The 13704-nt window shown below is 40.8% G+C and overlaps 3 protein-coding genes across 3 annotated transcripts; all 3 read left to right on the top strand.

The window, feature by feature from the left end:
• Window positions 1–68: 68 nt before the first annotated feature.
• LOC306763351 (protocadherin beta-16-like) lies at window positions 69–2501 on the top strand (the record flags this gene model as incomplete). Its single annotated transcript, XM_079250137.1, has 1 exon — window positions 69–2501. One exon carries the CDS (start codon window positions 69–71, stop codon window positions 2499–2501), a length of 2433 nt encoding a protein of 810 aa, XP_079106263.1.
• Window positions 2502–3954: 1453 nt separating this feature from the next.
• LOC306763350 (uncharacterized protein) lies at window positions 3955–9585 on the top strand (the record flags this gene model as incomplete). The annotated part of the gene is made up of 2 exons (XM_079250136.1): window positions 3955–6268; window positions 7160–9585. The coding sequence occupies exons 1-2, from the start codon at window positions 3970–3972 to the stop codon at window positions 9583–9585; spliced, it is 4725 nt and encodes a 1574-aa protein (XP_079106262.1). The 5' UTR covers window positions 3955–3969.
• Window positions 9586–11018: 1433 nt separating this feature from the next.
• LOC306763349 (protocadherin gamma-A12-like) lies at window positions 11019–13397 on the top strand (the record flags this gene model as incomplete). The annotated part of the gene is made up of 1 exon (XM_079250135.1): window positions 11019–13397. The coding sequence occupies exon 1, from the start codon at window positions 11055–11057 to the stop codon at window positions 13395–13397; it is 2343 nt and encodes a 780-aa protein (XP_079106261.1). The 5' UTR covers window positions 11019–11054.
• Window positions 13398–13704: the final 307 nt, after the last annotated feature.

Here is a 13704-nt window from a genome sequence, read left to right as displayed (position 1 = left end):
ACTTGAATACAACGAATACGGTCGTCTTTCAAATAATTGGCCGCATAAAGCTGGAAGTCTGCCCTGCAATGAGGAACACAGTGGAGGGGATTTTCTTTATGAATTGCTTTGCTTTTTTCCTTTTCATCAACCTGCACTTAGCGTGTGGAGATGTGAGCTACACCATCGCAGAGGAGATGAAACGTGGGTCCGTGATCGGAAATATTGCAAAAGATCTCGATCTGGGGATTAACACACTTTCTTTCCGGAAAGCTCGAATTGACACAGACAGGAATGACAAAAGGTATTGTGATATTAACATGAGCACCGGAGATTTGGTTGTGGCTGGCCGAATTGACAGAGATACTCTTTGTGGCAAGAAGGCGACTTGCGTCTTAAAAGAGGAGATTATTCTAGAAAACCCTCTAGAAATTCAGCGCATCATTATCCAAGTAAAAGATATAAACGACAATCCTCCGGAGTTTAGCGAGGACTTGATTTCATTCGAAATAGGAGAATCGGCCGCAAAAGGTGCCAAATTCTTACTGACTGAAGCCCGTGATGCAGATATCGGTACGAATGCAGTGCAACGCTATGATTTACAAAATAATGAACATTTCAACATTAATGTGAATACAGAGGTTAGTGGAAGGAAGCAACCTGAACTGCTTTTGGTGAAAGAGTTAGACAGAGAGCAAGAGAAAGAACTGAAGTTAGTGTTTACAGCTGTAGATGGCGGATCTCCTCAGAGATCAGGTACTACCATGATTCACGTCACTGTACTGGATGCTAATGATAACGCCCCAGTCTTCAGTCAGGCAATCTATAAAACTAGTCTACCTGAAAACTCTGCGTTGGGTTTTGTTGTTACTACTGTGAGCGCCACGGATGCAGATTCGGGATCCAATGGAGAAATCACATATCACTTTGATCATATATCCGATGATCACTTTCCTCTATTTTCACTTGATCATAAAACGGGAGAGATACGAGTAGCTGGGTTAGTTGACTATGAAACAGATACTGCCATTGAATTGCGCATAAGAGCAAAAGACGGACCCGGTCTTACTTCATATTGTACAGTAATAATAGATATAACAGATGTAAATGACAACCCACCTATAATCAGTGTGAAGTCATTATTTAGCCCAGTACCTGAGCATGTGGCTCAGGGTACAGAGGTGGGAATAATTAACGTGCAGGACAGAGACTCTGAGAATAACCAACAGGTCCACTGCTCCATTCAGCAGGGTGTCCCCTTCAACCTGGTTCCCTCAATTAAAAACTATTATTCTCTCGTGACCACCGGACACCTGGACCGTGAACTGGTGTCTGATTACAACATTACAATTATTGCCACTGATGGAGGCTCTCCGCCTATGTCCTCCTCTAAAACGGTTCATTTATCTGTTGCTGACATTAACGACAACCCACCTGTGTTTGACGAACAGTCCTACAGCGCTTATGTGACTGAAAATAACAAACCTGGCTCGACTTTATGTTCAGTAACTGCTCGAGACCCCGACTGGAGACAGAACGGTACAGTGATTTATTCTCTGTTACCTGGTGAAGTGAATGGTTCTCCAGTTTCTTCCTATCTTTCTGTTAACGGAGATACAGGTATGATCCATGCAGTGAGATCGTTTGACTATGAACAGTTCAGGAGTTTTAAAGTCCAGGTGATGGCCAGAGACAACGGTTCTCCTCCTCTCAGCAGCAATGTGACCGTCAGTGTTTGTCTATCGGACTTGAATGACAACTCTCCTCAGATACTGTATCCCACCCTGGATGGTAGCTCCTTTATGACTGAACTGGTCCCCAAAGCTGCACATGGAGGTTCTCTGGTGTCCAAAGTGATAGCAGTGGATGCAGATTCTGGACAAAACGCCTGGCTGTCTTATCACATAGTAAAATCCACTGATCCTGGACTTTTCAGTATTGGTCTCCACAGCGGAGAGATCAGGACACAGCGGGACATATCTGAGTCTGATAGCATGAAACAGAACCTTATTGTGGCAGTGAAAGACAACGGACAGCCCTCTCTGTCTGCCACCTGTTCCATGTATTTACTTATTTCTGATAACTTGGCTGAGGTGCCAGAACTGAAGGATATTTCTTATGATGAGAAGAATTCCAAACTGACATCATACTTGATCATCGCGCTGGTTTCTGTGTCCACCTTTTTTCTGACCTTCATCATCATCATCCTCGGTGTGAGGTTTTGTCGCAGGAGAAAGCCCAGACTGTTGTTTGATGGAGCAGTTGCCATCCCCAGCGCTTATCTCCCTCCTAATTACGCAGATGTTGACGGCACAGGAACTTTACGCAGCACTTACAATTATGAAGGATACATGACAACAGGATCCAGAACCAGTGACTTTAAGTTTGTATCATCTTACAATGACAACACGCTGCCTGCTGACCAGACTCTGAAGAAAAGCCCAACAGACTTTGAAGTGTCGTTTGATGACTTCAGTGGTTCCCCTGAGGTAGGAACATTGTTTGACCAATATGCTGTATGACCAAGGTCATTTTCAACCGTTTGAAAGTTTGCTAATGTCCCTATTGCTTTGGGTTCAAGTATTATTTTACCTATCCCCTTTAATCGTTAACGTGAAATCTGTTTTATTTGGTATAAAATATTTTATAAAAGACACCTGAATTAATTATCTACAAATTTTCCTAATTATTTGTTGAAACGCTTAAATGTATCAATATGTTTTAATGGTTGTTATCTATCTGACTTAGTCGCATGCAAGTCCGCGACGCTTTAAAAAGAAAACAGATGGTGTCTCTTTATGTGTTCGTAACTGTTCAGCCCTATATAAGTTTTCGTGGTTTTTTCATAGCTGTGCTACTTTGACCTTTTTGCGATTTGATTCTGTAATTTCAAGAAACGAAACAATCTGATTCTGGTTTAATGGTGAAAGGTAATAGTTGTTATAGCCCTGTTGCATTTAAATAATTGGTAATCACTTTCAATATGTATAAAAGCACACAACAGTGCCTAAATTATTTTAATATTTTCACCTTAAATACGTTGCCTAATGTTGTTCAATTTACCTGTCTGATGGGTGGCAGTAGCGCTCTTTTCTCTTGTTTATAAGCTGCATTTACAGAATTGTTCTCGTGCCTCTGTCCATGGTCCTGTACATCTTTGGTTGTGATTACCGCAGTCAAAGAGGTGCGTTGATCACGAGAGAGAGGGTCTGTATTTCGGGCGGGAGGGGAGGGAGAATGTTGAATGCTGTTACTGGTGAATAATCGCTCTTCTTTTTCGGCAAATATTAGCAAAAACGTATTTCTATTTGCTCATGTCATCGTTAATTCTTTTCTTTGCATGGTCTCCGCACCCCTCTGCACCAGCACCATATCGTTGTGTCAGTACTAAAAAAAACCAACTATTTATTTTTGAGGGTACTCTCACGTGCCTTTTGTTCATATTTGTACTAATTTCTAGATATTTTATGGATTTTTTTCTGATTTCGTGTAATGATTGTGAAGTGATACATTTCGGAAAACATGCATTGCGGTGCCATTAAACACTCGATGGATGTTTTGACCCATGATAGTTCTACTTAAATGACACAACTAATTATAATACCTCATCTCTATATCAAATTAAGTGTGAATTCAACCCAAATGGTGATGCACTGGTTTTGTCATGGATTCCACAACAGCTACTTTGATATTTCATTCATACTCAAGATGTCACTAGAGACTAGGCAAAGAGTAAAACGTTTATCTCACTGTGTCCACCACGATTGGAATTAATTACTGTGTCATGTTTCTTTCTCTGCACAGTCGTCAATTGCTTGAAATGCTGTTATGATCGACAAGCGTTTTCGGTTTTAAATCGCGTTTTATTTTGGATATTACTGCCTAATTATGGCGCATAGATCGCATTTTCTTGAAAGCTATGGCTTCCTCCTTTTCTTTGTTTTCGCGCACTACGCCCATGGAGAGCTGAGCTATTCCGTGCAGGAGGAGATGAAGCATGGATCTGTTATTGGGAATATCGCAAAAGATCTTGGACTGGATCTCGGGACACTCTCTTCTCGTAAAGCTCGCGTTGAAAAGGAAGGGAACGAGAAACAATATTGCGGAATTAACCTGCAAAGTGGCGATTTAGTCGTTGAAGGAAGGATAGACAGAGAGGAACACTGCGGAGAAAAGCCTACGTGTGTCCTCAAATTCGATTTGCTGCTGGAGGATCCTCTGGAGTTACACCGACTGTCCCTGCAAGTGCAAGATATAAATGATAATGCACCAACTTTCCTAAAAGATGTTATAAAGCTGGAAATACGAGAATCAGCTGTCAAAGGAGCTAAGTATCGTATTAATGCAGCACATGATCTAGACATAGGCCAAAACTCTGTTCAGAACTACATTTTGCAGCAAAACTCAAATTTTGTGTTAAATATCCAGACAAGTGCTGGTAATAAATATGGTGAGCTGGTTTTGGACAAGGAGTTAGACCGAGAGGAGCAGGAAGAGTTGAGATTGTTGCTCACGGCAGTAGATGGTGGTACTCCTCAGAGATCTGGGACTGTAGTCATACACGTAGTTGTGCTCGATGCTAACGATAACGCCCCAGTTTTTATGGAGAGTGTGTATACAGCGAAGTTACCAGAAAATTCACCATTAAACACTCCAGTCATTGCAGTTAGTGCATCAGATGCAGACGATGGTATTAATGGTGAAGTAACGTATGAATTTAGTCGAATTTCTGATAAATCACAAAAGATTTTCTCACTTGATCCAAAGTCAGGAACATTAATTGTAACAGGTGGAATTGATTATGAAGAAAGGTCGAAATATGAGTTGATGATTCAGGCTAAAGATGGTTACGGTCTTTCATCAGAGGCCAAAGTAATTATTGACATTACGGATATGAATGATAATGCTCCAGTTATATTTCTAAAATCACTAACAAACCCCATACCTGAAAACGTGTCACCTGGCACAGATGTTGGTATCATTAATGTTCAAGACAGAGACTCAGAGAATAACAGACAGGTCCATTGCAACATTCAACAGGGCGTACCTTTTAAAGTAGTTCCCTCAATTAAAAACTATTATTCGCTGGTGACCACAGGACACCTGGACCGTGAAATAATGTCTGATTACAACATTACAATCACTGCCACTGATGAGGGCTCTCCACCTCTGTCCTCCTCTAAAACTGTTCATTTATCTGTTGCTGACATCAATGACAACCCACCTGTGTTTGAGGAACAGTCCTACAGCGCATATGTGACTGAAAATAACAAACCTGGCTCCACTTTATGTTCAGTTACTGCTCGAGACCCCGACTGGAGACAGAACGGTACAGTGATTTATTCTTTGTTACCTGGTGAAGTGAATGGTACTCCAGTTTCTTCCTATCTGTCTGTTAATGGAGAAACGGGTGTGATCCATGCTGTGAGAACATTTGATTATGAACAGTTCAGGAACTTTAAAGTTCATGTGATGGCCAGAGACAACGGTTCTCCTCCTCTCAGCAGCAATGTGACCGTCACTATTTATATATCTGACTTGAATGACAACTCTCCTCAGATACTGTATCCCACCCTGGATGGTAGCTCCTTCATGACTGAGCTGATTCCCAAAGCTGCACATGGAGGTTCTCTGGTGTCCAAAGTTATAGCAGTGGATGCAGACTCAGGACAGAACGCCTGGCTGTCTTATCACATAGTGAAATCCACCGATCCTGGACTTTTCAGTATTGGTCTCCACAGCGGAGAGATCAGGACACAGCGGGACATTTCAGAATCTGACAGCATGAAACAGAACCTTATTGTGGCAGTGAAAGACAACGGACAGCCCTCTCTGTCTGCCACCTGCTCCATGTATTTACTTATTTCTGATAACTTGGCTGAGGTGCCAGAACTGAAGGACATTTCTTATGATGAGAAGAATTCCAAACTGACTTCTTATTTGATCATTGCACTGGTGTCTGTGTGTACTTTTTTTCTGACTTTCATCATCATCATCCTGGGTGTGAGGTTTTGTCGCAGGAGAAAGCCCAGACTGTTGTTTGATGGAGCAGTTGCCATCCCCAGTGCTTATCTCCCTCCTAATTACGCAGATGTTGACGGCACAGGAACTTTACGCAGCACTTACAATTATGAAGGATACATGACAACAGGATCTAGAACCAGTGACTTTAAGTTTGTATCATCTTACAATGACAACACACTGCCTGCTGACCGGACTCTGAAGAAAAGTCCATCAGATTTTGCAGAAGTGTTTGGAGATGGGGAAAGTTCTCCTGAGGTAAGCACACGTTTTATTGTCTTTCCATCCCACTCAAGCATTGTTAAAAGGTGGTGCAAATGTTCACTTTTCATTGCTTTACCTATGCAGAAATATAATCTTTTATTGGGATGGTCCAATTTCTTATGTTTTACACTATGCATCATAAAACATTTATATGTCTTTGTTTCTGATATTGCGTTGGTTATTTACATAAAATATATTCACAAATTGCAGTTTTTCATTTTATTTGGGGATCTTTTAATTTTTCCATGCATGTGTTGTTTTGAGACATCATCAAAGTTGTAAGTGATTTTTTTTTCCGATTTCTTCATTGCTACATGTTAAAATTAGCACAAGAGGTCAACTGAAACTGCAATGTTTTATGTTTTAGTCATCCTCCGCTGGTCATAGTTTATTTTATTTATTTTCTCTATCCATGGTGCTGACAACGTGCACTTTTCGAGGCGCATTTAAGAGTAAATTATAAAAATACTTTTCTCTCGCTGTTTTGACATTACCTGTCATGATCTGTCAGATATTCTCTCTCTCTCTCTCTCTCTCTCTCTCTCTCTCTCTCTCTCTCTCTCTCTCTATATATATATATATATATATATATATATATATATATATATATATGCATTTATTTATTTAGTCTTTTCATTGTTTCCAAATAATATATACAAACCATTATACTATGTTGCTGTAACAGAACCAGTACTCATGGTGTCAGTGTGCACCAGCAAACGAGAAAACACAGCCATACCTCTCCTTGTGTGTCAGTGAATCATTGCTTCGTTCTCATGGTGTATCGCTGTTGTAGTGCTTTCAGAAGAAATTTAATGTGACGTTTTGATTTGAAAGGAAATTAACCATCGGTGGTCGACATATTAACGTTTATATTTTTCATTTTTTTTTTAAGTAACAATGGGATGTGGAACGTATACCCTGTGCTACGCCCTTCCTTTTATTTTACTTGCTTTTCCCCCCGTCAGTGGAGACACGAGCTACTCTATGCCAGAAGAGATGAAACAAGGATCTGTAATTGGAAACATCGCAAATGATCTGGGACTCGATGTGGGCAAACTGTCTTCTCGTAAGGCCCGCATTGATACAGAAGACAACAGTGTTAAGTATTGCAATGTGAATCTCAATACTGGAGACTTGGTTGTTCTCAGAAGGATCGACAGAGAAGGGCTTTGTGCGAAAAAGCCAACATGTGTAGTGAGACAGGAGCTTGTTTTGGAAAACCCTTTAGAGCTTCATCGCATTAGTATTAGCGTTCAAGACATAAATGATAATTCACCACAGTTTAAAGAAGAATCAATTAAATTAGAAATCCAAGAGTCAGCAGTTAAAGGTGCAAGTTTTCTCCTAGACGAGGCGCATGATGCAGACATTGGCGACAATGCTGTTCGGGGCTACTCCCTCCAAAAGAACGACTATTTCAAATTAAATATCAAGTCAAAGGGTGTTGGACGAAAATACGGCGAATTAGTCTTGGACAAGGAATTAGACAGAGAAGAGAAAAAAGATATTGTATTAATGCTTACCGCATTCGATGGTGGTTCGCCTCAGAGATCAGCTACTGTAGATATACAAATAACTGTACTGGATGCTAATGATAATGTACCAGTGTTTACTCAGAATGTCTATAAAACAAGTCTACCTGAAAACTCCCTTGTCGATACTTTTGTTCTCACGGTGAGTGCAACGGATGCAGACGAGGGAGTAAATGGTGAGGTTACTTATGGATTTGACCATGTTTCAGATGAAAACCACATTGTCACTCTTAACCCCAAAACCGGAGAGATTAAAGTGGCTGGACCTGTCGATTATGAAAAGGAATCGTCTTATGAAATGCAGATTAGTGCTAAAGATGGTCTGGGTTTAGCATCTTATGCAACTTTAATTATTGAAATTTTGGATGTAAATGATAATGCCCCAGTTATATTTCTAAAATCATTGTCTAACCCCATACCTGAAAACGTGTCACCTGGTACAGAGGTGGGAATAATTAACGTGCAAGACAGAGACTCTGAGAATAACAGACAAGTCCGCTGCTCAATTCAGGAAAAAGTCCCTTTTAATTTGGTTTCGTCAATTAAAAACTATTATTCTCTCGTGACCACCGGGCACTTGGACCGTGAACTGGTGTCTAATTACAACATTACAATCACTGCCACTGATGAGGGCTCTCCACCTCTATCCTCCTCTAAAACTGTTCATTTATCCGTAGCTGACATCAATGACAACCCACCTGTGTTTGAGGAACAGTCCTACAGCACATATGTGACGGAAAATAACAAACCTGGCTCCACTTTATGTTCAGTTACTGCTCGAGACCCCGACTGGAGACAAAATGGTACAGTGATTTATTCTCTGTTACCTAGTAAGGTGAACGGTTCTCCGGTGTCCTCCTATCTGTCAGTTAACGGAGACACGGGTGCGATCCACGCTGTGAGATCCTTTGACTATGAACAGTTCAGGAGTTTCAAAGTCCAGGTGATGGCCAGAGACAATGGTTCTCCTCCACTCAGCGCTAACGTCACGGTTAATGTGTACATATCCGATGTGAACGACAACTCTCCTCAGATACTGTATCCCACTCTGGATGGTGGCTCCTTTATGACTGAACTGGTCCCCAAAGCTGCACATGGAGGCTCTTTAGTGTCCAAAGTAATAGCAGTGGATGCAGACTCTGGACAGAACGCCTGGCTTTCTTATCACATTGTGAAATCCACTGATCCTGGACTTTTCAGTATTGGTCTCCACAGCGGAGAGATCAGGACACAGCGGGACATTTCAGAATCTGACAGCATGAAACAGAACCTTATTGTGGCAGTGAAAGACAACGGACTCCCCTCTCTGTCTGCCACCTGTTCCATGTATTTACTTATTTCTGATAACTTGGCTGAGGTGCCAGAACTGAAGGATATTTCTTATGATGAGAAGAATTCCAAACTGACATCATACTTGATCATCGCGCTGGTTTCTGTGTCCACCTTTTTTCTGACCTTCATCATCATCATCCTCGGTGTGAGGTTTTGTCGCAGGAGAAAGCCCAGACTGTTGTTTGATGGAGCAGTTGCCATCCCCAGCGCTTATCTCCCTCCTAATTACGCAGATGTTGACGGCACAGGAACTTTACGCAGCACTTACAATTATGAAGGATACATGACAACAGGATCCAGAACCAGTGACTTTAAGTTTGTGTCATCTTACAATGACAACACGCTGCCTGCTGACCAGACTCTGAAGAAAAGCCCAACAGACTTTGAAGTGTCGTTTGATGACTTCAGTGGTTCCCCTGAGGTAGGAACATTGTTTGACCAACATGCTGTATGACCAAGGTCATTTTCAACCGTTTGAAAGTTTGCTAATGTCCCTATTGCTTTGGGTTCAAGTATTATTTTAACTATCCCCTTTCATCGTTAACGTGAAATCTGTTTTATTTGGTAAAAATATTTTATCCATGACACCTGAATTCATTATCTACAAATTTTCCTATTTATTTTTTGAAACGCTTAAATGTATCAATATGTTTTAATGGTTGTTATCTATCCGACTTAGTCGCATGCAAGTCCGCAACGCTTTAAAAAGAAAACAGATGGTGCCATCTATTTATGTGTGCGTAACTGTTCAGCCCTATATAAGTTTTTGTGGTTTTTTTCATAGCTGTGCTATTTTGACCTTTTTGCGATTTGATTTTGTAATTTCAAGACACGAAACAATCTGATTCTGGTTTAATGGTGAAAGGTAATGGTTGTTATAGCCCTGTTGCATATACATAATTGGAAATAACTTTCAATATATATAAAATCACACAACAGTGCCTAAATTATTTTAATATTTTCACCTTAAATACGTTGCTTAAAGTTGTCCCATTTACCTGTCTGATGGGTGGCAGTAGCGCTCTTTTCTCTTGTTTATAAGCTGCATTTACAGAATTGTTCTCGTGCCTCTGTCCATGGTCCTGTACATCTTTGGTTGTGATTACCGCAGTCAAAGAGGTGCGTTGATCACGAGAGAGAGGGTCTGTATTTCGGGCGGGAGGGGAGGGAGAATGTTGAATGCTGTTACTGGTGAATTATCGCTCTTCTTTTTCGGCGAATATTAGCAAAAACGTATTTCTATTTGCTCATGTCATCGTTCATGTTTTTCTGTGCATGGTCTCCGCACCCCTCTGCACCAGCACCATATCGTTGTGTCAGTACTAACAAACCAACTATTTATCTTTGAGGGTACTCTCACGTGCCTTTTGTTCATATTTGTACTAATTTCTAGATAATTTATGGATTTTTTTCTGATTTCGTGTAATGATTGTGAAGTGATACATTTCGGAAAACATGCATTGCGGTGCCATTAAACACTCGATGGATGTTTTGACCCATGATAGTTCTACTTAAATGACACAACTAATTATAATACCTCATCTCTATATCAAATTAAGTGTGAATTCAACCCAAATGGTGATGCACTGGTTTTGTCATGGATTCCACAACAGCTACTTTGATATTTCATTCATACTCAAGATGTCACTAGAGACTAGGCAAAGAGTAAAACGTTTATCTCACTGTGTCCACCACGATTGGAATTAATTACTGTGTCATGTTTCTTTCTCTGCACAGTCGTCAATTGCTTGAAATGCTGTTATGATCGACAAGCGTTTTCGGTTTTAAATCGCGTTTTATTTTGGATATTACTGCCTAATTATGGCGCATATATCGCATTTTCTTGAAAACTATGGCTTCCTCCTTTTCTTTGTTTTCGCGCACTACGCCCATGGAGAGCTGAGCTATTCCGTGCAGGAGGAGATGAAGCATGGATCTGTTATTGGGAATATCGCAAAAGATCTTGGACTGGATCTCGGGACACTCTCTGCTCGTAAAGCTCGCGTTGAAAAGGAAGGGAACGAGAAACAATATTGCGGAATTAACCTGCAAAGTGGCGATTTAGTCGTTGAAGGAAGGATAGACAGAGAGGAACACTGCGGAGAAAAGCCTACGTGTGTCCTCAAATTCGATTTGCTGCTGGAGGATCCTCTGGAGTTACACCGACTGTCCCTGCAAGTGCAGGATATAAATGATAATGCACCAACTTTCCCAAAAGATGTTATAAAGCTGGAAATACAAGAGTCAGCTGTCAAAGGAGCTAAGTATCGTATTAATGCAGCACATGATCTAGACATAGGCCAAAACTCTGTTCAGAACTACATTTTGCAGCAAAACTCAAATTTTGTGTTAAATATCCAGACAAGTGCTGGTAATAAATATGGTGAGCTGGTTTTGGACAAGGAGTTAGACCGAGAGGAGCAGGAAGAGTTGAGATTGTTGCTCACGGCAGTAGATGGTGGTACTCCTCAGAGATCTGGGACTGTAGTCATACACGTAGTTGTGCTCGATGCTAACGATAACGCCCCAGTTTTTATGGAGAGTGTGTATACAGCGAAGTTACCAGAAAATTCACCATTAAACACTCCAGTCATCGCAGTTAGTGCATCAGATGCAGACGATGGTATTAATGGTGAAGTAACGTATGAATTTAGTCGAATTTCTGATAAATCACAAACGATTTTCTCACTTGATCCAAAGTCAGGAACATTAATTGTAACAGGTGGAATTGATTATGAAGAAAGGTCGAAATATGAGTTGATGATTCAGGCTAAAGATGGTTACGGTCTTTCATCAGAGGCCAAAGTAATTATTGACATTACGGATATGAATGATAATGCTCCAGTTATATTTCTAAAATCACTAACAAACCCCATACCTGAAAACGTGTCACCTGGCACAGATGTTGGTATCATTAATGTTCAAGACAGAGACTCAGAGAATAACAGACAGGTCCATTGCAACATTCAACAGGGCGTACCTTTTAAAGTAGTTCCCTCAATTAAAAACTATTATTCGCTGGTGACCACAGGACACCTGGACCGTGAAATAATGTCTGATTACAACATTACAATCACTGCCACTGATGAGGGCTCTACACCTCTGTCCTCCTCTAAAACTGTTCATTTATCTGTTGCTGATATCAATGACAACCCACCTGTGTTTGAGGAACAGTCCTACAGCGCATATGTGACTGAAAATAACAAACCTGGCTCCACTTTATGTTCAGTTACTGCTCGAGACCCCGACTGGAGACAGAACGGTACCGTGATTTATTCTCTTTTACCTGGTGAAGTGAATGGTACTCCAGTTTCTTCCTATCTGTCTGTTAACGGAGAAACGGGTGTGATCCATGCTGTGAGAACATTTGATTATGAACAGTTCAGGAACTTTAAAGTTGATGTGATGGCCAGAGACAACGGTTCTCCTCCTCTCAGCAGCAATGTGACCGTCACTATTTATATATCTGATGTGAATGACAACTCTCCTCAGATACTGTATCCCACCCTGGATGGTGGCTCCTTCATGACTGAGCTGATTCCCAAAGCTGCACATGGAGGTTCTCTGGTGTCCAAAGTGATAGCAGTGGATGCAGACTCAGGACAGAACGCCTGGCTGTCTTATCACATAGTGAAATCCACTGATCCTGGACTTTTCAGTATTGGTCTCCACAGCGGAGAGATCAGGACACAGCGGGACATTTCAGAATCTGACAGCATGAAACAGAACCTTATTGTGGCAGTGAAAGACAACGGACAGCCCTCTCTGTCTGCCACCTGTTCCATGTATTTACTTATTTCTGATAACTTGGCTGAGGTGCCAGAACTGAAGGACATTTCTTATGAGGAGAAGAATTCCAAACTGACTTCTTATTTGATCATTGCACTGGTCTCTGTGTGTACTTTTTTTCTGACTTTCATCATCATCATCCTGGGTGTGAGGTTTTGTCGCAGGAGAAAGCCCAGACTGTTGTTTGATGGAGCAGTTGCCATCCCCAGCGCTTATCTCCCTCCTAATTACGCAGATGTTGATGGGACAGGAACTTTACGCAGCACTTACAATTATGAAGGATACATGACAACAGGATCCAGAACCAGTGACTTTAAGTTCATATCATCTTACAATGACAACACGCTGCCAGCTGACCAGACTCTGAAGAAAAGCCCAACAGATTTTGCAGAAGTGTTTGGAGACGGGGAAACTTCTCCTGAGGTAGGCACATGTTTTATTGTCTGTCCATCCCACTCAAGTGTTGGTAAAAGGTGATGCAAATGTTCCCTTTTCATTGCTTTAATCATGCTGAATTATCATCTTTTATTGGAAGGATCCATCTCTTGTGTTTTACACTTTGCAGCATAAAACATTTATATGTCATTGTCTCTGAAACTGCGTTGGTTATTTACATGAAAGGTATTAACAAAATGTTGTTTTTAATTTTATTTGCTGAGCTTTTCATTTTTCCATACATATTTTGTTGTTGGTTTTCAGACTTTATACAAGTTATCCACACATATCCATCACCCCCTCTCTCTTTGTTTATGCATATATATATATATATATATATATATATATA

Source organism: Telmatherina bonti, assembly GCF_933228915.1.
Source record: "Telmatherina bonti genome assembly, chromosome: 12".
NCBI classification, from domain to species: Eukaryota; Metazoa; Chordata; class Actinopteri; order Atheriniformes; family Telmatherinidae; genus Telmatherina; species Telmatherina bonti.
Note: the sequence above shows the minus strand (reverse complement) of the source record. Positions and strands in the feature narration are given on the sequence as shown.